The sequence below is a fragment of the Physeter macrocephalus genome, chromosome 8 (genome assembly GCF_002837175.3).
Source record: "Physeter macrocephalus isolate SW-GA chromosome 8, ASM283717v5, whole genome shotgun sequence".
Classification (NCBI taxonomy): domain Eukaryota; kingdom Metazoa; phylum Chordata; class Mammalia; order Artiodactyla; family Physeteridae; genus Physeter; species Physeter macrocephalus.
In genome coordinates this window covers 11702068-11727328 of record NC_041221.1, presented here as the reverse complement: position 1 = coordinate 11727328, position 25261 = coordinate 11702068, and the positions used below count along the sequence as shown (strand labels likewise).

Here is a 25261-nt window from a genome sequence, read left to right as displayed (position 1 = left end):
CGAGAAATGCCCACCATCTAGCAGTCATCAAACCGCAGCCATTCCACAGTGCAGCTTGTGGAAACGCAGGATGAGAAAGCACAGGACGCTGGCCCCAGGTAGCTGAGGTGCATATCAAGGGAATGATTTCAGTGAGCCTAGCCCCTTGCCTCGTCCCATACATAGAAAAGAGCTAAATTCCTTAACTTGAGGTATCTGGTTTTCTTTAATTAACAATCTCTTGACATTCCAACTATCTGCCCCTTGTTGCGAAAAGTCTTATATATCCTGGTTTCCCCCTCACCTCCTCCGAAAAGTTTTCTCAGCCTTTGTCTGAGATGCTGTCTCTCCAGGGTTGAAGTCCTAAGAATGTCCACCAAAGAAAACATAACTCTCAACTTCTAGGTTGTGCTTTTTTTTTTTTCCATCGACATTCTCATTTGGGTAGTCTTCCTTTATTTCCACATTTGTTATGAACAAACCCCAGATCCACAGTAGCATTGGAGGAGGAAACAAGTGTGTGTGTGTGTGTGTGTGTGTGTGTGTGTGTGTGTGTGTGTGTGTGTGAGTGAGCCTGGGATAAGAAGGAAGAGCAGAGAACATGTCTATTTCTTTACTCCTGTGTTTTGTGCAAGGAGTATTCTCCATCAATGTAGGGATGGGCGTGGCAATGTCCAAATCCTGTTTGCTCCTCCTCCTGCTTAGCTGGACCACATTTCCCAGCCTGCCTTGCAGTTAGGTGTGGCCACAGGCCTGACGTCTGCCCATAGAGGGTAGCAGTAGTGATGTACGCTACTCCCAGGCCTAGCTCCTGGAAACCTTCCTTGCAATCCTCACCAATCTCTCTTGCCTCACCTGCTGGCCAGATGTAGAGGGTGTGGTGGAGGATCAAAGGCCACTGAGATGGTGGGGTCACTAGGTGGAAGGAGGCTGGTGCCCTAAGGGACAGTGTGGCTCCGAACCCTGCCAAGCCACCTTGGATCACTGTGATGTGAGCAGGAAACCTTGGATTGTGTTAAGCTGTGGAGATCTTAAGGTGTTTGTCGAGAAGTTAGCTCCATGCTTTGACCTGTTGGAAAGCCAGGTGTGGTGGCTTTGTTACTGAACTCAGGTTTGGCTGCTCACTGCTCAGAAGTCAATATTCAAGAGGCAAATATTGGCAGAAAGGAAAGTTGCTTTAATCAGAAAACCCAGCAGTCTGGGGAGAAGGTGGGCTCACGTCCCCAAAACCAACTCTGAAGATTCTGCTCAGCCATGACAGTTTTTAAAGAGAAAAAGGGGAAAGAATCTCAGTGAATCATCAAGGCAGGAGGTCAAGCTGTGCATCATTTTCCATTGCGTGCAGGCTGGCTGACGCCTCATGATCTTTCTTCATATGTCATCTTGCCCAAGTGGTCTGCCTGCAGGATTGTTAAGGGGGCTGCTGGAGGTACAGAGCTAGTCATTCTCTAACTACATAATTCTTCATTCCTACTTCTTTTAATCTAGGGAAAGAATCAACAGGTCAGACAAGGTATTGTGTGCATTTAGCAGGAGAGAACAAACTTCTGTTGTTTTAAGCCATCCAGTTTGTGGTACTTTGTATTGCAGCCCCAGGAAACTCATACACCTGGCTCCAAGCATCTTCCCTGGATGCCTCGCACCTGGGTTTTGGGGTCAGTCCTGAGGTGGTAAATGAGAAGCTTTGGTTGAGGCTGTGTGTGTGTACACATGAGTGAAATGTATTAAACATTTAGGGGAAGCTTTGACTATACAATTTATGAAACAAATAATAAACATCAGATTTTATTATTCTTCTCAGAATTGATTGTTCACAACAGCATTTATTATATGAAGGGATTTGATTCTTTTCTTCAGCTCTGCTACTATTTGTACATGTGACCCAATTCATAAAATGAGGGGGAAAAGCCAAAAAGGAAAAAAGTATGATACCTAAAGTGAAACCAGTATTTTGTCTTTTAAATTTTCTTCTCATAATCTTTAGGTTCAATATTACAAAAGTTCTTTAAAATCAGAGTAACTTTGTGAGACAAGCATTCTCACTTTTGCCACTTTTATTCAACATAGTATTGGAAGTTCTAGCCAGAGCAGTTAGGCAAGATACAGAAATAAAAGGCATCCAAGTCAGAAATGAAGGAGTGAAATAATCTCTGTTCACAGATGATATGACCTTATATGTAGAAAACCATAAATAGTCCACAAAAACTGTTATAACTAGTAATGAATTCAACAAAGTAGCAAGATATAAAATCAACACATAAAAATGAGTTGCATATATGTAAACTAATGATGAACAATCTGAAAAGGAAATTAAGAAAGCAATTTCATTTACAATAGCATCAAAAAGAACAAAATACTTGGTAACTAACTAAGGAATTGAAAGACTTGTACACTGAAAACTACAAAATATTGCTTAAAGAAATTAAAGAAGACACAAATAAATGGAAAGACATCCTATGTTCATGGATTGAAAGACTTAATACTGTTAAGATGCAAATATTACCCAAAGCTATCTACGGATTCAGTGCAATTTCTTTCAAAATTCCAAAGACATTTTTTGCAAAGATAGAAAAACTCATCCTAAAATTCATATGGAATTTCAAGAGACCCTGAATAGCCAAAAAAAACATGAAAAAAAGAACAAAGCTGGAGGACTCACACTTCCTGATTTCAAAACTTATGACAAATCTACAATTATCAAAACAGTGTGGTAATGTCATAAAAACAGTCATATAGACCAAGGCAATAGAACAGAGCCCAGAAACAAGTCCTTGCATATATCGTCAAATGATTTTTTTTTTTTTTTTTTTTTTTTTCAGTACGCAGGCCTCTCACTGTTGTGGCCTCTCCTGTTGCGGAGCACAGGCTCCGGACGCGCAGGCTCAGAGGCCATGGCTCACAAGCCTAGCCGCTCCACGGCATATGGGATCTTCCCGGACCAGGGCACGAACCCGTGTCCCCTGCATCGGCAGGCGGATTCTCAACCACTGCGCCACCAGGGAAGCCCTGGTCAAATGATTTTTGACAAGAGTGCCAAGATCAATAGGGAAAGAACAGTGGTTTCAAAAAATGGTGCTGGGCAAAATGGATATGCATACGCAAAAGGACTCTTATCTAACACCATATACAAAAATTGTCAAAAAGTATCAAAGAACTAAACATAAGAACTGGCTGGAAGAGCTTTAGAATTGAGGGCCTCTCTACAGACCTAGAGGTAAAGAAAAAAAGAGGTCTTCGTTGGAGGGAAAAATTGCTGGCATTTTTGAACACCTGCTTTGGGACACATAGTTTGTAGAAATGGTTTCACTTAACCTTCCTAAAATTCCTGTGAGGTCATTAGCTTAGTTCGAAGAAGAAAATAAAATTAACCATAATCCTCTAATCTAGAGATGACCACTGGCGTGAAGCTCTATGTTTTTTAAAAAAATGTTTTTCCTTATTAAATTTCTCTTTAAGACTTAACACAGCAATGGAGTTCACTGCAATTAGAGAAACTACAAATTACAAATAATATCACTCAGCCTCTTTTCTCCCGGGGGGCTGGGAAACACCATCACAGCAAATGATGGGAAGCAGGTGGCATGACTGAATTTATCAGAAAGTGACCAGCTAAGGGACACCATTCCAAACAACCAAAGTCTGGATTTGAGCCATAGCCTCAGGTAATCTCCATCATTCATTGGTTCAATGAGATATTTATTAAGTGGCTACTATGCACCAGGCACCATGTGAGATTCTGGAAATACAAAAGAATATGAACTGACCTTACCTTTCTGAGGTCTCATAGGCTAATGCAGAGGGGTGAAAAATTAACAAAGAATGACAGCAGTATTTAAGAATGCTGTAACTGGGGGCTCTGGGGCCCAAGGGCTGGAGAGCCCTCTCTTTACAGAGGACAAGGAAGACCTCCCGGTGGAGGTGACAGCTCTGTGGGTCACGGGACTTCAGATATAAACTCTGGTGCTGAGTGCAGCACAGTGAAGATGGACACAGACAGCAACAGAAAAGTCTGGCCCCAAATGAGACACCACTTCCTGTACCAACTCCCTTACAATCATGTGCATAGCAAAACCCAGCAGCACTGGTGTTCTTTGGGGACTTACCGCTTTAACTGGGGGAATTCGTAGAGAGCTCGCCGTGCCTGAGCCAGCTGGTAAATTTTCTCCTTAAGGAATCTCCTCTTGGCTGTCGTGTCACTCTGTTCTTGAAGCAGCCAGAAATAGTGCTGTTTTTCCTGTAGTATCTGCATCATGGCTTTCTGCAAGTAATCACTATCCTCTTGGAGCATAAAATACTGAATTATGAATGGGATCTGGTTGGTGAGACGTTTGCTGGTTTCCTGGAAGAGAGGATAAGAAGGGTCAGCGGGAGGGGTCTGGGCCCAAGGCCTGTGGCTGCAGAGAAAAGTTCTTGGATGCACACATGGTCTACTTGCTGAGTCCTGGTGTCCCGTCCACCTCCACGCCAGCGGTCAGTACCAAACCAAGGGAAGGATCGATTTGGGTCACCCAATTTTCCCTGCCCAGGTATCCCCTCTGGCACGAAGAACCCACCTGTGGGCTAGCAAACCCATACCACGTTCTGGACATCCCAGCCTTTCTGGGAGCTCCTCCCCTACCCCCGCTTCTCCTCCCAGGAGAGACCTCCCAGCTGTGAACCCTGGGTCCCATCTGCGAGCCGATCAGGACCTGTGTCAGCGCTCGCCTCATTCCTTCCTTTCATCAGCATCTCCAGTTTGCCTGACAGCTGGACCCCACACCTGGGTAACTCTACTTTCTATTCTGATGGAGAAAGGGCTTCAGGAGTTGGGCTTCTTTGCAGTTTAAAAGCTACCTCCTTCTTTATGTGCCCTAATACTTTAGTCCACGGATGGAGTGTTAGAAACCACTAAGCCGACTGGGTCGCAAAATCTAGGGAAAGCCTTTTTCATTCCCACTTTGTGGAACTCGCAAATTTGAGGCACTTCAGGAGCTGAGTGCCTTCTGAACTATGAAGGGAAGCTAAACTATAACCAGTCAAGTTAGTGCTTTGCTGTATTCTGATAATAGTAATTTTGTAATTTATGCATAACACAAAATACAAAGAACTTTGGAGATGGAATTAATTTTGAGTACATTCTCTGCTACATGAGAAAACTGATTTGGGGGCAAATTAAAAGTGCTTTGGTAAGGTTACTATAAAACTATAACGAGATAATATATGAGTAGTTTTGCAAAGCCAAAGGGCTTGGTACACAGCAGTGGCCTCTCCCCTCTCTGCTCAGCTAAGCAGCTGTCAACGAGGTTACCCCGCTCTCTGCTCAGCCGGGACCACAGTGCACTGTCCCTGTACCCCTACATGCTCACCGAGAAATACGCATTCAGGTGGACCCAAATCTCAACAAAGGAGGAAGATGAAGGCGGATCATTTAAAAGGGGCGATTTGGACTGAAGATTCTGTGGAGGCTTTCCCACTGGGTTAAAAATCTCTTCTCAGACTCTGTTCAGAACCACGCTGTAAATCTGATCTTGACAATAAATCAGTTACTCCATCCTGAACTGAAGCCAGATCAGATTTTCTGCTGTTTCCGCTTGTTTTGTTTTTATGTCTTCAATCTTGTTCTGGTTGAATAAGAAAGAGAAACACATTACTTTTTTTTTGCTCCCCCCACCACGTTGTTTAAACAGCCTAGGAATACTGTTATGTTGAACAGGGAGTTAAAAATAATCCGAGGTCAAAGAAGGCCTGAGACTTTTAAATGGCGATTTTCAGGAGGTCCCCCTTCACCCTCTGCTGCCGTCCTCACCTGTCCTATCTTGTGACTCTGCCCTTTGCCTGTGCCAGGCTCACCTTCCCTACTGCCGGTCTGTGTGTTTGTTTGTTTAGTATACGTGCTGCCAAAGGGAGCACACACCTGTTCTTTTTCTCTGCCCCGACCTCCATCTCCTCCCACATCCCCGTCTTTCAGCTTTTCCTCAATTATATGGTTTATTCTACATTTTCATGCCCATCACTCTTGTCTCTGTAGTTGGCTTGAATCCAAGCATTCAAGAATGTCTCCAGGGCTAATGAGCACAGTGGGATAACAGCTCCACGACCCTGTTTCCCAGAAATCCTGCAACTCCCATGTCACCTACACGGTCAAAGGCATCCCGGGAAAGGGAGAGAGGACATAGTGGAATGGGTTCACTTCTTGGCTTTTGAGTTTCAAATGGACTTTTGTGCATTGAAGGCAGAGACAGTAATTTGAGAGAAGAGAGAAACTGTGAGCTTCACAAGGGCAGGTTTTCCTTCTTTTTTAGGAGTGTATGTGGCCAAAACCACGTGTGTGACAACACCCCACCTCACCTTGCAGATTTGGGGCCTGAGACTAGAAGCGGGCTATGCATCACTTCCCAAGAGGAGTTTCACGGGAGGACACAAGACCCTTGGTTCTGAGGTGGCTCAGGAGAACAGGGTACAGACTCAGGGGGAGTGCGTCTGGGTGGGTGTCGGGTAGCCGTGCCCAGACCTTATTCATCCCAGGATGGCACAGGGGGCAGAGGCCCTTGGACTTTCCTCGGCCACAGAGCAGCCTGTGTTTGCAGCAGAGTGCTCTGCGCCCTGGCAGGGCTGGGGAAGCGTTCACGAGGACCAGCCGTGTGTTCAGGAGCATGGGGCACCCAGGGGGCCAACCACTAAGGCCCAGGAAGGACGCATGCATCTTGAAAGCTGCCAGCCTGGAGAAGTGGTGATCAAGGCCCAGGCACGTCACCTAGCCCAGGACTCAGACACGGCCCCTGGCATAGCTGGAGAAGAGTGACTTGTTTTCCAACAGCTGGCCAAAGAGGTGAAAGGAGAAACTCTTTTGCTATAGAAAAAATGACAAATGTTTTTTCTTGCTCTCCTGAGCCCATGGAATGAGCTTCTGACGCATCTGTCTATGCCTGGGTGGAAGAGGATTTTTATCTAAGCCCAGGTGGGAGCCAAACACCCGTCTCTTCCCTTTCCTGAGGGAAGGGTTCAATAACTAACTTGCTAAGTGAAAACCCACACAGCTGTGGCAATATTTTAAGTCAAACGTATAAAGATTTTGGAGTAAGACTAGTCCTTTGTGCAAGAATAAGATTCAAAAATACCAGCCCATCACTAGGTATGGTCATTGCCATCCAGCCTATGTCCTGCCAGGCTGCAGAAGGTCTTGCAGAAAGGATAACCAGGTCACGTGCTCCGTTTCATTTCTTCCAGGCAGTGCAGACACTCTGGAGCAGAAGCAAAATGACAGATGCTCCTGGAGTCACCAGCCCAGCAACCGTGCCATTATAACCCTGGCCTTATGTTTCCAAATGATAGTCATCATCCAGCTTCTTTCAAAGGTTAAACCCAGATAAATCAGCCAGTAGTACAGGCTACCAACAAGTAAACTGAGGGCATTTACCTGGACTGTCTGATTAAGGTTGGAAAATCCACCAAAATTTTTTTTGGCTGTGTCAGTGAAAGTTTGCCAGATAATTTCTGATCAAGGAAAGAACAAAGCATCAGTAAAATGCAAGCAGGAATGAGATGGGTTAAAGACACAGGAAGGCTACATCATGATACAATGAGCCCATTCTAGGGCCGAGCTCCCCAGATCTACAGACCAAGAGAGAATGGGGGGATGGTACATAATCCCCATAAAGGGAGATGCCAGATACGCCACCACCCTGAGCAGGTCCTATCAATTTCTGGTCCTTTCCTGGGTGTGTGTTCTCTGCAGGGTTAGCAACAGACTGTTCCCCATACAGCGGCGTCCAGGCTTAGGTATGAGGTAGATAAAGTTCATACACACTCTCGTCCTCCCCGCAGATGGGCAAGCATCTGCAGGCTGTGTTTGGTAATTCCATTCCAATCTCTCCCTCAAGGCATTGAGGCTATGGGAGGTACTGGGATGATCATTTGAAAGGCACTTATGAGAGTTCTTCACCAACGGCCTTCTGGAGCATCTCGAGTGCTGGGTCTACCAGTTGTCCGAGATACTGCCTCACAGTGGTCTCAAGTGTCTTGTAGTTGACAAATCCGAGAAGTTCCTTGCCTCGATACTGCTTGTCATATTTTGAGACTTCTTCATGAATGATGTTCTTAGCTGCAACATAAAACAAATCACCAGGGTAAATTCTAATAATTTCATGGACATTTTAAAGATAGGCACTTTTTCTCGAGTCTTGACTACCCAATGAACCCTATGACAATGTTTCTAAACAGACTTTTTCTTATAATGAAAAAAATATTCATGGTCTGATAATGCCAGTTGTTTGAGAAATACTGACTTTTAAGAACGAAAAATTTTATTCTATTCAAAGGTGTTTCAGTTGACAGTCATCAACCCGAGAAAGAAGTTGAATGCTTATAATTGGTAGGAAAAAAATCTGATTAATTAAATGAAAATAGAAACTCAAAAATTCTTATGGCACTTACAGCTCTCCCAAGAATACATCCAGACTACAGCTGGAGGACTCCTACCATGGAAGGAATGGTGCTGTTTTTATCAAGTGCCCAAACAAAGATGTGCACACACACACACACACACACACACACACACACACACACACACACCCCATGGGCACACACACTATTGGCATTTGGGCTGCAGCAGAATGGAAGTTGGAATTCTGCCAGGGGAAGCAAGGAGTTTCTTGTCAAAGCATTGACCTCTCTGATCTTGGATTAGGGGCGAAGAGGAGGGAAGAGACGGGGTAAGTGAAATTGCCTCGCCTCAGAGCAAAGGAGCAAGAAGAAAGCTGGAAGTAGGTGGTGGAATCGTCTTCTATTGAACTGGTGAGGTCAGCGCACCACACTGATGGGTGGGAAGCTGTTACAGATACTAAGGGGCCCCTCGTGTGGGCACAGTCAGCTCTTCGCACACTGTTCATGTGCCGGAAGTAGCTTCTGGTCTTGGTAAACATGATGCTGCTTTTGCGGGAGCCCTGTCCCCAGACTTACCTTTTTGGGTATTGGCTGCAGGTATGAGTATCCAGCTTTTAAACTCCTCTCTGATTTTGTTATATAAGCAGGACTCTTTCTCCTTTACAATTTCTTCTCCTTCTGTTAACTTTTCAATGTCCTGATTAAACACCTTAATTTTCTGAAAATGAGATAAAAGCATCATTCTGGGCTGTAACCATATCACAGAGCTGGGACCTGGGACAGCTGAGTGTGGTGTGGGACCTGGGGCTTCAAGGGGGTCCGATGACCCACCAGCCACTTCACCCCCCAGGTGAGAGCCAGGGAGGGCAGGGCAGGGCTCCCGCAAGCCACAGGCGGGGAAGCTCGCATACAGGGAGGGCCACCTCAAGATGTGCAGGGCCACCAGGAAGGAAGGATGCGACCATCGAAGGAGAAGCTGGTTTCTGTGTCCGAGGGTCACATGGGGTCCCCGGTAATCCTCACCTCAATCAGAAAGAACATTTAATCGGCTTCGTTGCTGCGGATGTTGTCTCCACACTGGTGCAGCTCCTCTGTCGCCCTCTGGTGACTCTCCTTTACTTGATTCTCTAACAAAGGGAGCGATTTCTGAACAAAAGAAGAGGAAACAATGAAACGCTGCAGCTTGATGAAATTAGCTGACAAATTTCTTAGGTGTGTGGGCAGAGTCTCATTTGAGAGCATTCAGGGGGATCCGGAATTTCTATTATTGTGTGAAGCTTGTTGAGATGGACCCCTGTTAAGAGCTCAAGAAGGGCTTTGGAGGCGATGCTTATACACTGCAGCTTGAACCACCTGGTGTCAAGAATTCTGCAGTTCTGTCAAGTGACCAGAGCGGGGAGGAATCAGATGGGGGTCAGTTTTTGTTTTTGTTTTTTTTGTTGTGTTTGGCTCAGTGCTTTTCATTGAGAGAAAAAGTATCCTTGTGCTGACTTTAAAAAATGCACAACATGAACAATGTGAGTTAAGTTTTATTTGGGGCAAAATGAGGACTATAGCTTGGGAGACAGCATCTCAGAGAGCTCTGAGAAACTGCTCCAAAGAGTTAGCGGGGTAGGTCAGTATACATGTGATTCTGGTGAAGGGGGAGTCCACGCCATCAAGGCACATATTTTTTGCAGAGGGTTCTGCTAGTCTCGTGAAGTTTACTGCTAGTCACAAGGAGCAGACGTCACCATGAAGGATTTTAGTGCTTTTCTAGATATGAGGAGGTACAAGAATTGGGCTCATAAAATCTTCTGAGAATCTCTAACTACCTGAAGACCTGTTCTGCCAGTTTTTCCCAGAGCACAGAGGGCCTCATTCCTGATCTCCACCCTGAGCTCCTTTCGGGGGGCTTGAAGGTCAGCGGCTGCAACAGCTCATGATTTAATCCTTGTAGAGGCAGATGGCAAGTGTCAATTTGTAGTTGATGCTTGAATATAATGGAAGATTTCTTTAGCAAAATGTTATGTTGGTGGTCATTTGAGCATTACAAACTGATAAATGGTGCTTTGGTAGAGGCCATGTCTGTGTGTCGCTGTCAGGCTGGGTACAGTCCTAAGCAGTCAACATTGCTAACAATAATTTAACAGAGGAGGAGCAGGAAGGATGCAGAGGGGCACCAAGGAGGGTTACCCTTGGGTCAAGCATCATTCCAAGCCCTTCACGTCGCAGAGAAGCCCTGCACTGCAGTACAAAGCATGTGTCTTCATTGCCTCTTTTTCACAAGAGAGGAACCTTAGGCTCAGAGAGCCAAACTGCTTGATATCATTGCTGGGCTGGTAAGCAGTAGAGTTCCACTTTGCATCCTGCTCACCACCGAGCAGGTAAACACTACAGGTAAAGACACCTGTGTGAACGACGTTGGTGCAGCCAGCCAGGCAGGATGAGCTCATTGAGATTTAGAGGCAGTTTGTGGATTAGGGTACCAAGAAGTTGCTAAGGTCTCAGCCTCTCTCTCTCTCTCTCTCTCTCTCCAGTTTGTATTTGTATCTCTAGGCAGAAATGTATTAATTTTTTCCCTGATATTTCAAATTATCATAATTGAGTCTTGATATAAATTTTTTTAAAAATTAATTTAAAAGAGTACAAAACTTAAATTCAAAATTTAAAATGAAATATTTAAATATTGAGAACTATGTTATGAAAAAATTATCAAAACGCAAAGTGTTTTTGCAAAAAAGATGTTTTTCTCCATTAGACAGGAGATATATCTTTTAGACAGGGATATGTCTTTCAGAGTTCTCTGTTGCAAACTGAGGGGATTCCACTAGAATCAGTGCTCCTCAAAGTGTGTTCCCCAGATCATCTGGGAACTGAGAAAAGCAAATTCACGGGCCCCGCCTCCGCCAGACCCCACTGACTCCGAAACTCAGCCAGGGGCCCAGGAAGCTGAATTTAAACAAACTTTCCAGGTAACTTTTGTGCACACACAGTTTGAGAACCACTGGCCCCTTGCAACCAAATATTCTTTGAGTATGTGTTTTCTGGTTCAAAAGAATGCATCGTTTTTGCGTGACTACTCATCTGAGAACTGTAAATCAAAACTGCAATGAAATATCGCTTCACATCTTTTAGGATGGTATTATCAAAAAAACAAAAGACAAGTGTGGGCAAAGATGTGGAGAAATCGGAACCCTTGTATACTGCTGATGGGAATTCAAAATGGTGCAGCCACTATGGAAAGCAGTAAGAAAGTACCTTAAAAAATTAAAAATGGGACTGCCATATGATCCCGCAATCTCACTTCTGGGCATTTATTCAAAAGAATTGAAATCAAGATCTCAAAGAGGTATTAGCACTCCTATGTTCATTGTAGCACCATTCACAATAGCCAAGATGTGGAGACACGTAAATGTTCATGGAAAGGTAAATGGATAAAAAGTGTGGTAGATATATGCAACAGAATATAATTCAGCCTTTAAAAAGAAGGAAATTTTGCAATATGTGACAACATGAGTGAACCTTGAGAACATTATGCTAAGTGAAATAAGCCAGTCACAGAAAGACAAATACTACATGATTCCATTCATGTGAGCTATCTAAAACTCATGCAATCAGAGAGAGGGAATGGTGGTTGCCAGGTGTTGGGGGGAGGAAGAAATGAGGAGTTGCTAACCAAAGGGCAAAAAGTTTCTGTTATGAAAGATAAGTAAGTTCCAGAGCTCTGCTGAAAAATATTGTGTCAATAGTTAACAGTACTGCATTGTTCACTTAAACTTTTGTTAGGGTGGACCTCATGATAAATATTCTTTCCACCATAAAATTAAATTTAGAAAAATGTTTACACGATGCTTACTAAGCGCCTAAATGATTCTAAGGGCTTTACAAATATTTAATCATTGAACAACCAATTTTAAAGAAAGGCAAATGCACCAGAAGGTTAAGTAGCTCGCCCAGGGTCACGTGCCAGGTGGTCTGGTTGCTAAGTGCTTGTTTGCTGTTAACATAAATTCACGAAGGACCCAGTAGGATCATTTTTCCAGTGCTACTGTGAGTGCCTTTCCTGCAAGGGCTGAGACCCAGCATGTGGGCACACAAGGATTAAATCTCAGATGTTCAACAACAAAGCACTTCAGCACACTTTTTTATCCAAGAGTTAACTTTCCCAGAGACCTTGAACAGTGGTTTTCAAAGTGTGGTCCCTGGGTCAGCGACGTCAACCTCAACTGGGAACTTGTTAGAAACATAAATTTTGGGGCCACACCCCAGACCTCAGAAACTCTGGGACAGGGCACTGCCAGCTGGATTTTAACAAACTCTCTCGCAGATTCCGCTGCTCCCTCAGGGACGAGAACCATGGATGTGATTGTTAACAGAATCTTCTCTCTGCTTGATGAGCAGAGTTTTCTCTCCATGTGACCCCTAACACTACTGAAAATGATCAGTTTCTTCCATTCAGGGTAGGAGCAGAGAGAAACAAGGAACCAGGGTGGTATTTATAGAGTGCTGGCCAGAACACGTGCTTGTGCCATATTATTTCATCCTGACCGCGATCCTGTGAAGCATTAGCCGGATGAGAAAGCAAAAGCTCAGCGAGGCTGAGCCATCTCCCGAGGGCACAGAGCAAGTAGCAAACCTGGTCTGCAAAAATTCACCATTTCCCCACCGTCTCTCCTTAAGGCAGGAGTGACCTCTATATCGTATTACCCTTCTCCCCCTGAACTTGTTGTTCAGGAACAGCAAGCTCCTAAATAAAGTGAAAGGAAAAAAAGTACCCGATTCAATGGGAAAAATCCCAGTGTTTTTCAAGATTTTTGTGGGACTCAAATGGGAAAGCAAGTGAAAACATTTTGAGAAACCAAAGGGTGCTCTGCCTTATGAAATATACCCTGTTACGATTTTTCATCAGTGGAGTCCAAGAAAAAATGGTTTGTCTAAGTAAGCCAATAAATTTAACACCGAAATAAAGACCAGGGTAGGTTATGCTAATTGTATAATTTTTATATCTAATTTGGTAATCATCTAGGCCAATTCTGGTAGGCGGGGCTGCTTTCCATGGAGTCCAAGGTTGTCCTAAAGAATCTTACCTGAAGCACGGATGTGTTTGAAAGAACAGCATTTCCTTCTTGGTTGCTTCGGCCAAGCTCAGCTTGTTCGTGCCCTCCTGCTGACCCCGGCACTTCACTATCATATAGCCTTTCTTGAGATGGTATGTGAGGTCCTGCATGACTTTCAGGACACCTTTCTCAGCGCCCCTGTCCACTAGATCTGGTTTGGTCAGGATTCCTGTGAGGTGATTGGAGAAGGGCACTGGAGAGGTTGGTTCTCTACTCAAATACATTGAATGCTGCTAGGCTACGGGATCTTTTATTGGCCGTGACCAGCAAAGCCTCCTGCAGCCTTGACGGCTCAGCGCCTGCCAGCCCATTCATTCATTCATTCCACCGTCACTCCTCTGACTTGTACTTTTCTTCACTCACCCGTTCCCTCAACTCATTAACTGCCTTGTGTGATTTATGTAACAAATGTCTCTTGGGTGCCTGCTGGGTGCCAGACGCTTAGGCAGCGTATATCATCAGAACCGACCCACTCCATCACCATGCTTCCAAAACCACGTCATCCCCTACTGTAAGGAGGGTCTGTGCCCTCTCTCTAATGTCTCCTGTCACAGACTCACTCCGCCCCTTCTGGTGGGTACCTCCTTCGATATCCTCCCTGCCTTCCTCTCAGGTTCCTGCCCTCACTCCTTCCTGCTCACATTGGACCAAAAGCTGTGATTTCCAAGTGACTGTGTTCTTGATGGACACTTGGTTTGCTTCCACATTTCGGATGTTGTGAATAAGGCTGCTGTGTACATGAGTGTATGTTCTATTTCCTTTTTAAACCTAGCACACTTTTCTCTATTTCTGTACTTGACCTAGAAGGCATGGAAAGTTTGCATTGATGTTATAATGCTGTTTGGAATATACTAAGGTCGGATTGTGTATACTCTATGGTTATAGTACTTAGCTGAATTTATAACAATAATAGCTAATATTTAGCAAGAACTTTTGGTTATTAGAGTTTGTGGCTAATGAGAAGAACAGAAAACTACCACTGGTGTTACTCAGTTTCTACGGAGACACTGATATCCAACTAGATCAATCTACTGAACAGACGATATTATCTTCTGTGGTCATCAATAAGACACCCCTAATGACTTATAACTGCACAATGACCGGTGACCCCAAACCTGAGTTTTCTCTCTGGTTCAATGTGTTCTAGACACCTGTAGAAGTCAGCAGCTAACAGGGCACAAGTGTAGTCTGGCATATAATAACACATTACACTTGAGCTCTATTCCCCTAGCGTTATTTTTATCCTTACTGGAAAACTAGGCATTTGTTGAGGAAAAAGTGGAAAAGGCAGTGATATACTGAGTATCCATTTAGTCTAGGAAAATGACTTGCAAATTTTCAGGAAGGCAAACTCGACGGGTAGGTGAAGTAATTGGGAAAGAAGTGATATTGAATAATAATATAAAAAATTTTTAAATAGCAGCTATTATTTGCCCAAGGATATATGTAGCCAGTAAGTGGTAGAACAAGGATTCAAACTCAGGCAGTCTGTGCTCTTAAACCAAGTGCCCTATAATGCCTTCCAGAGTGACTTTTTAAAAAAAAAAAAAGAAATTGAAGGGAAGCATTCTGCTTGAATATAAATTCTGCAGACACCTGTGCTCCAGTGTAAGCCTGGAAGCGTGTTCCCTGAGTATGTTCATACAGGCCCTGGGAAAGTCTTTTCCATGCACCAAGGACTCACAAGAACTTTACCTGTGGAATTGCAGAGCTGATGGGCCACTTTCTCCTTTCTGGACCATTGTGGGAGAGCAAATAAGGCATTTCTCCTCCCCCATCCAGAATGGTTCAAGAATGCAAATAAGGGACAATAGGAAGGAGGGCAAAGAACCTCCAAATGTTGGCCACACATCTAACCCTGACTGTCAGTGAGGGTGACCCATCTGCTGTGCTCGACTTCACCCCAAGCCCATGGAGCTTCCCTGGGAACAGCACTTGGATCTAAGGCAGGATGTGGGCGCCTCTAACAGAGTTACATTCCAGGACCTTCTAAATATATGAGGGGTCTCCCCCTGGCTTCCTGTCCTCCAGAAGCTTGGTTCTTTCTTCTTACCTACGGTCCTGCCTCCATCGGGGTCCACCTCCTGAGCCATGCTCAGTGCCTCCGTGGTGGCAATCTCCACGTTGCAGGGGACCACCACTAAGTTGATTGTCTGCTGCCTCTGGATGTACTTTTTGATGAGTGCCTTGATCGGATGCCAAGGAATCACAAAGGAAGAACACGTCTCTGGTCACCCAAGAGCACGGCTAGACATCCCAGAGCCTGACCCAGTTTTTACACTTCTGGGCTTCGGCTTAGCCTGTCCCCTTCCTCTGGAATGTCCACCCACTTGCCCTTATTGAGCTCTCTGTTGATGTCCTAGTTATCCTCCAAAGCTCATCACTGATATTTCTTCTTTCTCAAAGACTCCCTGATTCCTATGGCTAGATGAGACCCCTCCTTCATCGACAGATCTTCCCTGTGATACTCCTGAGATTATGGCAGGAAGAAGCAGCATATGCTCTGACCCCAGGCAAGCATCTTTCTCATACCCTAGGAAGTCCCACCCGTCTGCTGAATGAAGCGGGGTAAGAAGTGTGGATTTAGTCCCTTAACACAGTAAGGGAAATGACTGAACTACACTGCTCCTAGAGAGACAGAGAATGGTGATTTGGATATAGGAAGAAAGAGTAATTTAACTGCACGACACAGTGGAGCTAGCAGAGACCCCATCCAGAAGGGACTGACACAATCCTAGTTGGGCTATGGTTGAGTTCCCAACACTGGAAGTGCCTCCCGTAAAAGGGAAGAGGGCAGTTAAGTGACCCCGCTCCTAGGGCAGGAGGGTATCATCTTCTCCCCGTCCTCCACCTTGTCCCTTTACACCCTGGACCCCAACCCCGCTCCTGAGACCATCCTTGTCTCCTTGACCTCTATGTGAGCTGGCCTGGCAAAGCTTGACAAGGCTGCTCTTGGGGTGAACCCAGCCCAAAGATCATGTGTGACTCTGGCATCCCAGTGACGACTGTGTCCTCAGGCAACCTTAGGGGGGAAGGTCTTTGGCAAAGAAGCCCAAGGCTCAGCGGCTGTCGCTTTGTACTGGGTCACTGCTGGTCTGCGGTTCTCATTCCTGTGCATCGTGCTGGCCTTTCTGCCCCTGATCAGAGATAGCGGTCTGTGTTCTGATTGACTTACGTAGCGTTAGTTTAAAAAACCGTTGCTAAAATTGGCAGATCCCATGTAAAAATCCAATTTCTGGCTTCTTTTAAATATCGGGATAGTGGTAACACCGGGCCAACATTCTCACAGGACAACATGGGGCAGGGCGTCAACACCTATACACCTCCAGTGCCAATGAGTCAACTTCGCCTGTTTCCATGACCTGCCAGGCCCTTGTCGGAATCTGAGTACGAGCTCCCCAGCCCTAGATGGTCCTACCCCAGTCTCCTCCCCAACTACTCAGAGTGAGGGCTGGGAAGGTGCACCAGAGCCCTTGGGGCTGCCGGCAGAGACCTCAGAAGTCTCCCCAGCTTAGCGTGGGACCCATTCCCAAGTTCTAGAAAGGCTCACCTTTCATGGGGCTGGTTTCCCACGGCCACCCTGGTGATGCCGGGAAGATCAATGAGGGTCAGATCTGCAACCTCAGGAGAGGTGATCTCCAGACTAATGAGCTCGTGGCTAATGCCAACTCCATTGCCAGCTAGGGCATCCTGGGCTACAGAGACCGAGAGAAGAAAAACCGAGAGTCCAAATGAACAACCTAACCTAGCAGAAGCAGTGAAACGTGTGGGCAGCTACGTATTTCACCTATATTTGGGGACAGCCCTGAGGTGAGAAATAGGCAGGCAACTTAGGGCACAGCCCTGACTAATTGCCTAATTCTTTAGAGATAGAAGTTGGGGTCGGGGGAATGACAACCAGGCTGTTCCTCTGTAAACCTTTCAGGGTCACTACCTAAGATACGATTTTCTAACTTTGTACTGAAGTGTACCATACATACAGGAAAGTACCCATTGTCTCAAGCACGTGGCTTGGTGAGTTTCACAGGCTGGACCCTATATTGGAGCTTACAGCTGAGGGCTCTTCCTTTTCATTACCATGTGTTATTCTACCCTGTGCCTTGATCCAGTCTACTGTTGATGGACACCGGGTGGTTTCCAATGGGGGGTGGGGGGGGCGATCACAAGAGGGCTGCTATGAAAATTCTGGAACCTGACTTTTGGTACATCTTTTGGCTGGGGGTGTACTCAGGACTGGATTTTTGGGGCATCATGGGGTGTGCACACCTCCAGCCTTAGTGGATATTGTGCCAGTTTTCCAAAGTGGTTACAGCAACTTACCCTCCATCAGCAGTGGACCAGCGTTCCAAGACACTATTCTAAAGACGCTCATTATACATCCTTCCACAGAACATTCACCCAAGCTGGCACCCATGGTGCTCTCCTAGTCCTGCCCACAGAGCTCATGGCTAGAGAGAGTCTGGGCAGGTCTCGACAGGGGGCTGCAGGAGGTGCCGGGCACGAGGCAGCCCCGGACAGGCATGGCCGGCACAGAGGGTGCAGAGCTTTTATTATGTGAAGCTAGGAAACTTGCCAGTTGAGGGTCTCAAGAAGTTTCTGTTCTGAGGGGTGGATGCTAGAATTGGGGCAGTACTTCTCTATTTTGCGGGGGATCCCTCTGGTGAGCCAGCTGAGGCAACAGGATTCTCGGGGTGCTGAGCCCACGGAGTCATATAAAAACCCCAGCCTCAGATGCTAAGTTTATTGCTTGGTAAGGAAGAAGCCCATCTCCCTGGAATGGAAGCTGTGGCTGCAGAGTTTCCTCTTACGGTCAGGGTTAATTTTTGCCTGCCTGGCTGAGCCCAGCTTGAGAGCAGGAAGGGGGAGAAGCCTGGGGGAGGGGTGGGCATGCTCAGGGACCTGGGGGGCAGGGTTGCGAGGGGGTGACCTCCAGGGTCCCCTCTGAGCAGGTATAGAAGTGGATTCCAGGAGCAGCTGAGCCTTTTGATCATTCTGTAGTTACCTAAGGCTAATCTCAACTGTTGGCTATGCTTCCAGAAATGATGGGTGGGTGGGGTCAGCGTTGGGGGAAGCTGCATCGGATGGGGACAGGGACGTGGCCACGGGCAACCAGCCACGTTAGGTTAGAGCAGCTCCTTGGGACACACATACCCAGCAGTGACCAGGGTAGCTGGGGCCGGGGGTCCTGTAGGGGACGCTTCCCAGAGGAGGGGCAGGTAAACTGAGACCCAAAGAAAGAGTAGGAATTAGGCAGGCAAGGAGGAGGGACAGCATGTGAGGGACGGCATTTGAGGCAGGGGGACTGGCACACGGCAAAGCCTGGAAAGAAGAGACGGGTGCTTGCTGTGGAGCTGGAGAGGCCCCGATGACGGGTGATGACTGGGGTTAGAGGGGGCCGACCTGCAGCCGCCCGCGGGGCCCTACCTCCCCGTATTTCTCTCTCCACCTGGGAGGGGTCTTGCACCTGGAGCTCCGTCTCCCGGCAGCTGACTCTCCCGGTCCACTTGCACTCCTGCTTTGTCAGTTTCAGCACCAGCGGACACCTGGTTATGATCCCTGAGAGTTTCCCAAACATCCTAAGTTTCCCTTAAAAAGAAGCATTCACAGGTGCCCTTTGCTCTTATTCTCCCCGGTGTCCCCAGAGGCCTCATCTGAAATCTCTAGGGCCTAGTCCAAGCCCCATCACTTTCCCCCGGGCCCTAGAAAGGCCTGGGGCGTGGTCCAGGTGGAAGCCCAGGGCCAGGACAGGCAGGACGTGAAGCGGTGAGATCTGCCTGACCCAGTCCGGCCCCTCCAAGCCCCTCCCGTTCGGGCGTGGAGGCGCGCACAGCACTGTCCTACAAGGCGGGTATGCCCAGGGCTACCTGCCTGCCTCACAAGACTGCCATGGCCACACTGGCCTCCAGACTCTCTGCTCTGCGGTTTCTCTCCCCACAACGCTGAACCAGGGCGGAGAGGAGGAGCCCTGTCCCCACCCTGACTCCATCACGTGTCAGGCACTGGGGCAGGTGGGAAACTCACAGGAGACTCTGGAGTAAAGGCCCAGCTGCCTGGTCAGAGGAGGCACAGGCCAGGGCGCTCTTACTGGGGGCTGTGCAGGGTCCAGGCAGCCCTCCGGCATCCCCACTCCGTCCTCTGCGCCCAGGAGGCAGCCCTGGCCCCTGGGTTCTGGCTGGGTCTGGCCGATGAGCAGTTCTGGCCGGAGATGGGAATGAGGGAGGGAACCAGGACAGGGGAGCCTCCACCCACTACAGGAGGCCATCTCTTTCCTTCTTTTCTTCCTTTATAATTATTTTATTAAATCAGAAATATACAACAGCTTTTTAACTCTACACACACTTAAAAAACGTTTAAAGGAAACAGGGACTTCCCTGGCGGTCCAGTGGTTAAGACTCTGCACTCCCAGCGCAGGGAGCATGGGTTCCATCCCCGGGTGGGGAACTAGATCCTGCGTGCTGCACAGCATGGCCGAACAAAAAAAATTTTTTTAAGGAAACATTGTGTCTTAGCACACCGTGATCCTGGCTGATAGCTTCTGGAAGTGTTGAGAAAATTCTTCAAAAAGACTTCACATGTTACCTGAAACTCACAAATTAACAAGATCAAAGAAGAAATGCTTGGACACTCTTAGAAAGATGACTAGAAAGAAATCGACTGATACAGGCCATGCAAGGACTACTGACAGGTGAAAGAGGACTCAGAAACTAGGGGCAAACAGGAACATCCAGGGCCCTGCCCCCAGGCCCCTGCCCACACCATGCACTCCAGACACAGCCGCGTCCAGGGCCTGGGGGAGCGGCCCGCCCCCCCGGGGGCCTTCCCAGCGACCTCCCCTGAGCCCACCGGTCCCCGGGAGGCCTTGCGGCTTGCAGGAGGCTGGCCCGGCAGAGCTTACCGCTGCCTCTGGGAAGGGCGACCCCCGACAGCGCCTCCAGCACGGAGCTCTTGCCCGAGCTCTGGTCCCCGATGACAGCGATGGGGGGCAGGGCCAGGTCCTGCTCCACGCCCAGGGCCCGCAGGGAGTCGATGAGGTCGATGGAGGGCCGCACCTTCTCCTCATACTGGCTGTACAGGTTATTCTCAAGCCTCTGGAAGAGACACAACAGACTTCACAGTCTTGGCCTCTGATGGGGCTCCCACCACCTTCGGGAATTTGTGGCCGAATTGATGCATCTACTGATGCTGGGTTAGAAGCAGGAGGGATGAGAGGTGGATCTGGATGTGCCTGCACGGAGGCCCCTGTGCCCTCTTCCTGTGGAGGCTCTGCTTCTGCTGCTGGGGGGCATATTTGGCTGGGGCTGGAGATGGAGGTGCCCGTCTGAGCAGGCCAACTGGCGCCAAGCGGCAGGCGTTCCCAGCTGGAGGAAGGAGAGGAGCGGGCCCACGGCTGCCGAGCTGGGGTAGGGTGGGGATGGCAGGCTCGCGGTGATGACAGCGTTAGTCATAGCTGGAGGCAAATCTCCCAGGAAGGAGACCCCAGCACAGGGAACGGAGCCCCCAGATTCACGTCCAGGAAGGCCACTGCTGCCCCCAGAGACTGTGTCTGTCCCTGGTGCTTGTTGGAAGTGCCCAGGAGAGAGAGGGACACCAGTAGTGCTCCTGGGGCTGGACCAGACTTGCAGGTTTTATTTCCCGCCTTTCCCCGCCCCGCCAACCCCCGGGGCCTGCTGGGATGCGCCCTTCCTGACCATACCTGAGCCCGACTTACCTTTGACGTCTGCTGGTCCCCGTTTCCTCCTGGCTGCTGATGGTTCAGATTCAGCAGGTTGAAGTCCTTGGCGAGGAAAACCGGGTCCTTCCCTTCCCCTGCCAGTTTGGGGGGTACATCATCCGTCCAGGTGCTGCGCCCGGTGGCAGTCGTGGCTGCTGCTGGAAGGAATTCAGTTCTTCTTTTGGACAGTGTTGGGAGGAACCTGGGCTGCACGTAGGGCTTAGGCACCAGCCGTCGCCTGGGGAGCTGGTGGGTGCGGTCACCACTGCTCAGCACCTCCGATCTTCCTGGCAAGCTCTACAAAGACACAAGCCGGGAACGTGGCCCAAACGTCCCCCAGCAGACCTCCCCAGGGCTGCATTTTTTCCAGCTCTGCCTCGCCCAACCCCGTACAACCCACCCTCTGCACACAGCGGGGGCCAGTAGCCCAGCAGAGGCCCCGTCTGCAGGAGGGGCGGATGGCGACACACAGGCGCAGAGCGTAAGAGGGGTCTCCGTGGGCCCCCGGGGCCTGAGGACTAGTGGACTCCACGCTTCCACGGGAGAGTTTGAATGTCCCGCTGTCACTTCGGATGGGCTCCGTGTCACCTGAGGTTCAGGACTGCACAGGAGACCGTAGGGCTCGGGGAGAGGACAGGCAGCCCCTCCCGGGTCCGTTTGCAGCCCAGCTCTGCCCTGCCATCACTGTTTCTCACACAGACTAGGTCGGGCTGCTGGGGAGCCTGGGACAGATGGTTGATTGGGTCTCTTGCTTCTCCATGGGGCCTACAATCAGGTGGTCAGCGCCCTAGAAAGAGCTGGCGGTACTGAGCGCCCGCCTCACCTAGCGCTGCTCTAAGACGCTCATTTCATTTGCACAACAGCCCGACGTGTCAGCTCCTAGTCTTCATTTTTCCAGGTCAGGAAGCTGAAGCGCAGAGGTCCGGTTACCGGCCTACGTCAGGGCCCAGAGACCAGCCAGCGGCCCTGGGTCATGAACCCTTTCCTGCTACGCCCTCCGCTGGGAGTGGCGTGGATACGGTGCGTTGAATGGCTCCGCCCCTACCAAATGCACGTCCACCTGCACACGTGAACGTGACCTTATTTGGACAAAGGCCGCTTGCAGCTGTAATCGATAAGAATTTGGAGATGAGGGTGGGCCCGAAATCCAAGAAGAGACAGGCAGAGAGGATTTGAGGCCCAGAGACCCACGGCCAGAGGGCGACAGAGGCAGAGATCGGAGGGATGCCACCCCAAGCCGAGGAACCCCAAGGGGGGCCGGAACCCCAGAAGCCGGGATGGAGGTCTGCCAGGGATCCTCCCTCACGCTTCCAGGAGGAACTAATTCTGCCGACGCCTCGACCTGGAACTTCCGGCCCCCAGAACCAGGAGAGAATAAACGTCTCGTTTTATGCGTCCGAGTTTGGGGAATTTTTTTATGCCAGCCCCAGGGCACACTAACCAGTGGGGCGGATTGGAGTCTTGAGGTGGCCCCTCCCCCGTAGCTGGGCTTTGGGGCGTCCACTTGTACCCCGTGTCCAGCTGTGGTCCTGCAGTCCGGCCCTCCGTCCGGCCCCTCTACTCGACAGCGGCCCCTGCGCACACATTGTGGCCCTTTTCCTTCTAAACCCCTGGCCTCATCATGTCACTGCCCTTTCTAAAAACCTCTGTCATGTTTTCTTTCAGAACAGAGTTCCTAAAAAATTTGGTCCTAACCTACCTTTTCATATTTTATAGCATCTCTGGATGCTGGGCCGAACAGTCTGCCTTCCTCAGACTGTACATATGCACATTCACAACGCTGTGTGTGCCACTGACCTGTTTTTAAAAATGAGGGTGATTTGTTCGTTCATTCATTCATTCATTCAACAAGTATGCTTTGGGGACTGATACGGGCTGACTCATGTCCCCGAGTTCCTATGTTGGAGTCCTATCCCCCAGGACCTGAGTGTGTCTGTACTGGAGATATGGCCTTTAAAGGGGAGACTGAGGTAAAATGAAGCCACTAGGGTGGGTCCTAATCCAATCTGACTGTCTTTATGAAAAGAGGGGATTAGAACCCAGAGGTGTACAGAGGAAAGAGCACGTGAGGACACAGGGAGAAGACAGCCGTCTACACACCCAGGAGAGAGGCCTCAGGAGAAACCAACCCTAACGGCCCGTTGATCTTGGACTCTTGGCCTCCAGACTGTGAGAAAATAAATTTCTGTTGTTTGAGTCACCCAGCCTGTGGCACTTTGTTATGGTGTCCTGAGCAAACTAATACAAGGACCTACTATGTGCCAGGTAGTTCCTGCCATGGGGGTACAGTGGTGATCAAGCCAGATAAAGTCCCTGCTTCTAGTATATACATTCTGTCAGGGACACCCCCCAAAGAAATAAGCCAACCAACAATGATATAACCCCAGGTGACGATGAAGTGTCTGGAAGAAAGGTAGCGGCTCATAGAGCCAGGGGTCAGATGTCAGGGGATAGGGGGTCTGTTTGAGGGTGTGTCTGTGTACAGGAAATGAAGGAGCAGAGGAGCAAACATTTGAGGACCTGGGAGGAGCCTTCCTGGCAGAGGAAACATAAGTGCAAATGTCCTGAGGTCAGTATGAGCTCAGGGAACTGGGAGAAGCACCCCTTTCTCCTGGGGCGGGGCTCAGAAAGCCCAGCCCAGGGCCACCTCCTTTCTTGGGAGGGGGCTGGCCTCTCTGCCTCGTCCTGTCTGGCCTGTGCCCTGGCCTTTCCTGGCATTGTTAGGGCTGGACCCGACACTTGGGTTTGGGCTGGAAGAAGGCAGAGAAGGTCTTCTACCTGCACTCTTTTGAGGGGTCAGCCCCACTGACCCGGAGACTGTAAGTGAAGGGGGATCCCCAGGTTTGGCCGGGCTCCCTGGGGAGCCCTGCGAAGGCTGTCAAGCGGAAGGCGCACCCTTACCTCTGTGTTCAAATCCTAAGCCAGCACTTCTGTTCCCTCTTGTGCATGAAGGGCAGTGAGATCGCTCCGCGGAACCTCACGAGTGAATTGGATGGAAGGCCAACCTCACAGCCAGCCTGTCAGCCGACCCCGATGTTTGGGGCTGCGTGGGAATGATGCAGGCACTGCCTGGTCAGGAACCGCTGGCGCCTAGCCCTTGGAGGGCCCCGTGGCCTAAGCTAGCTTTAGAGGAAAAGGCTCTCAGACAGCCCCTCCCTCTGGTTGGGGACCAAAAATAAATCTGGGTTTTTTACAGCTGTTTTGCATCTTCCCGTTCTTCTTCATTTCTCTGAGTCCCGGAGGTTCAGCCTTTGATGTGTTCCGCATCTCACAGTCTCCCAGGCTACCACACTCCCCAGTGAAATTATTCGTTTTACAAAACACCTAGCCTTCCGGCAGGTATCAAGAGAAAATATGATCTCATGCAAAACATCTCTGCTTTTTTCTTTCATTAATAAAATTAATTAATATGCCCTAAAGGACATATCCAGTGGAGTTCCCCGGTGGTCTAGTGGTTAGGATTCGGTGCTTTCACTGCTGTGTCCCAGGTTCAATCCCTGGTCGGGGAACGGAGATGAGTGGTGCGGCCCACCCTCCCCCCCCAAAAAAAGAACATTTCCAGGGATTTATTTAATCTCCTTAATATAAGGAAATTATAGTAAAATTATATTAACTTCCTTAATATAAAAACTCAAGAGATTACTTTGCAGAGGGCCCAGCTGGAGGAGCTGGCTCTCCTGGTGAATCGAGTGCTTCTTTTTGTCAAAGAGGGAAGGAGGCCATGTGTCGCACGCAGCCTTGGCCTTGGGAGTGTGGAGGCTCAGGACAAGTTGTGGGCGGTCCTAGCTGCCTCTGGCTTGGCTTTGCGCCCTGGCTCCTGTCCCCAAGGCCTTAACAAAGATTATTCTGGTGTTATGGTTTGACCGTGGCACTTGTGAAAACAACTTAGGGCAGGGCACGAAAGAGCTAGTCTCGGGGAGTCTGCATGCATGTCCTCTGCCTTTTCTGGGGGGAGGGGGTGGGAGTTGGAGGATCCAGGGTGCGGGGGGGAGAGGCTGCAGCTGAAGAGGCAGTGGTTCCACAGAGAGGCTGGGAGGTGTCTGCCCCTACTCCCCACCTAGATCCGTGCAGGGGCAATGGGCTGTGTCCGCTTACGAGAGCATGACCAGCA

At 48.8% G+C, this 25261-nt stretch overlaps 1 protein-coding gene across 1 annotated transcript in view; it reads right to left on the bottom strand.

Moving 5' to 3' along the window:
- Positions 1–25261, bottom strand: part of LOC102982101 (interferon-induced GTP-binding protein Mx1) — a 59729-nt gene that overhangs the window by 34010 nt on the left and 458 nt on the right. Inside the window, 5 exon segments of the mRNA XM_055086383.1 lie at positions 16990–17134; positions 18864–18995; positions 20335–20527; positions 21148–21447; positions 21551–21738. Of these exon segments, the coding sequence (XP_054942358.1) occupies positions 16990–17134; positions 18864–18995; positions 20335–20527; positions 21148–21447; positions 21551–21738 (958 nt within the window).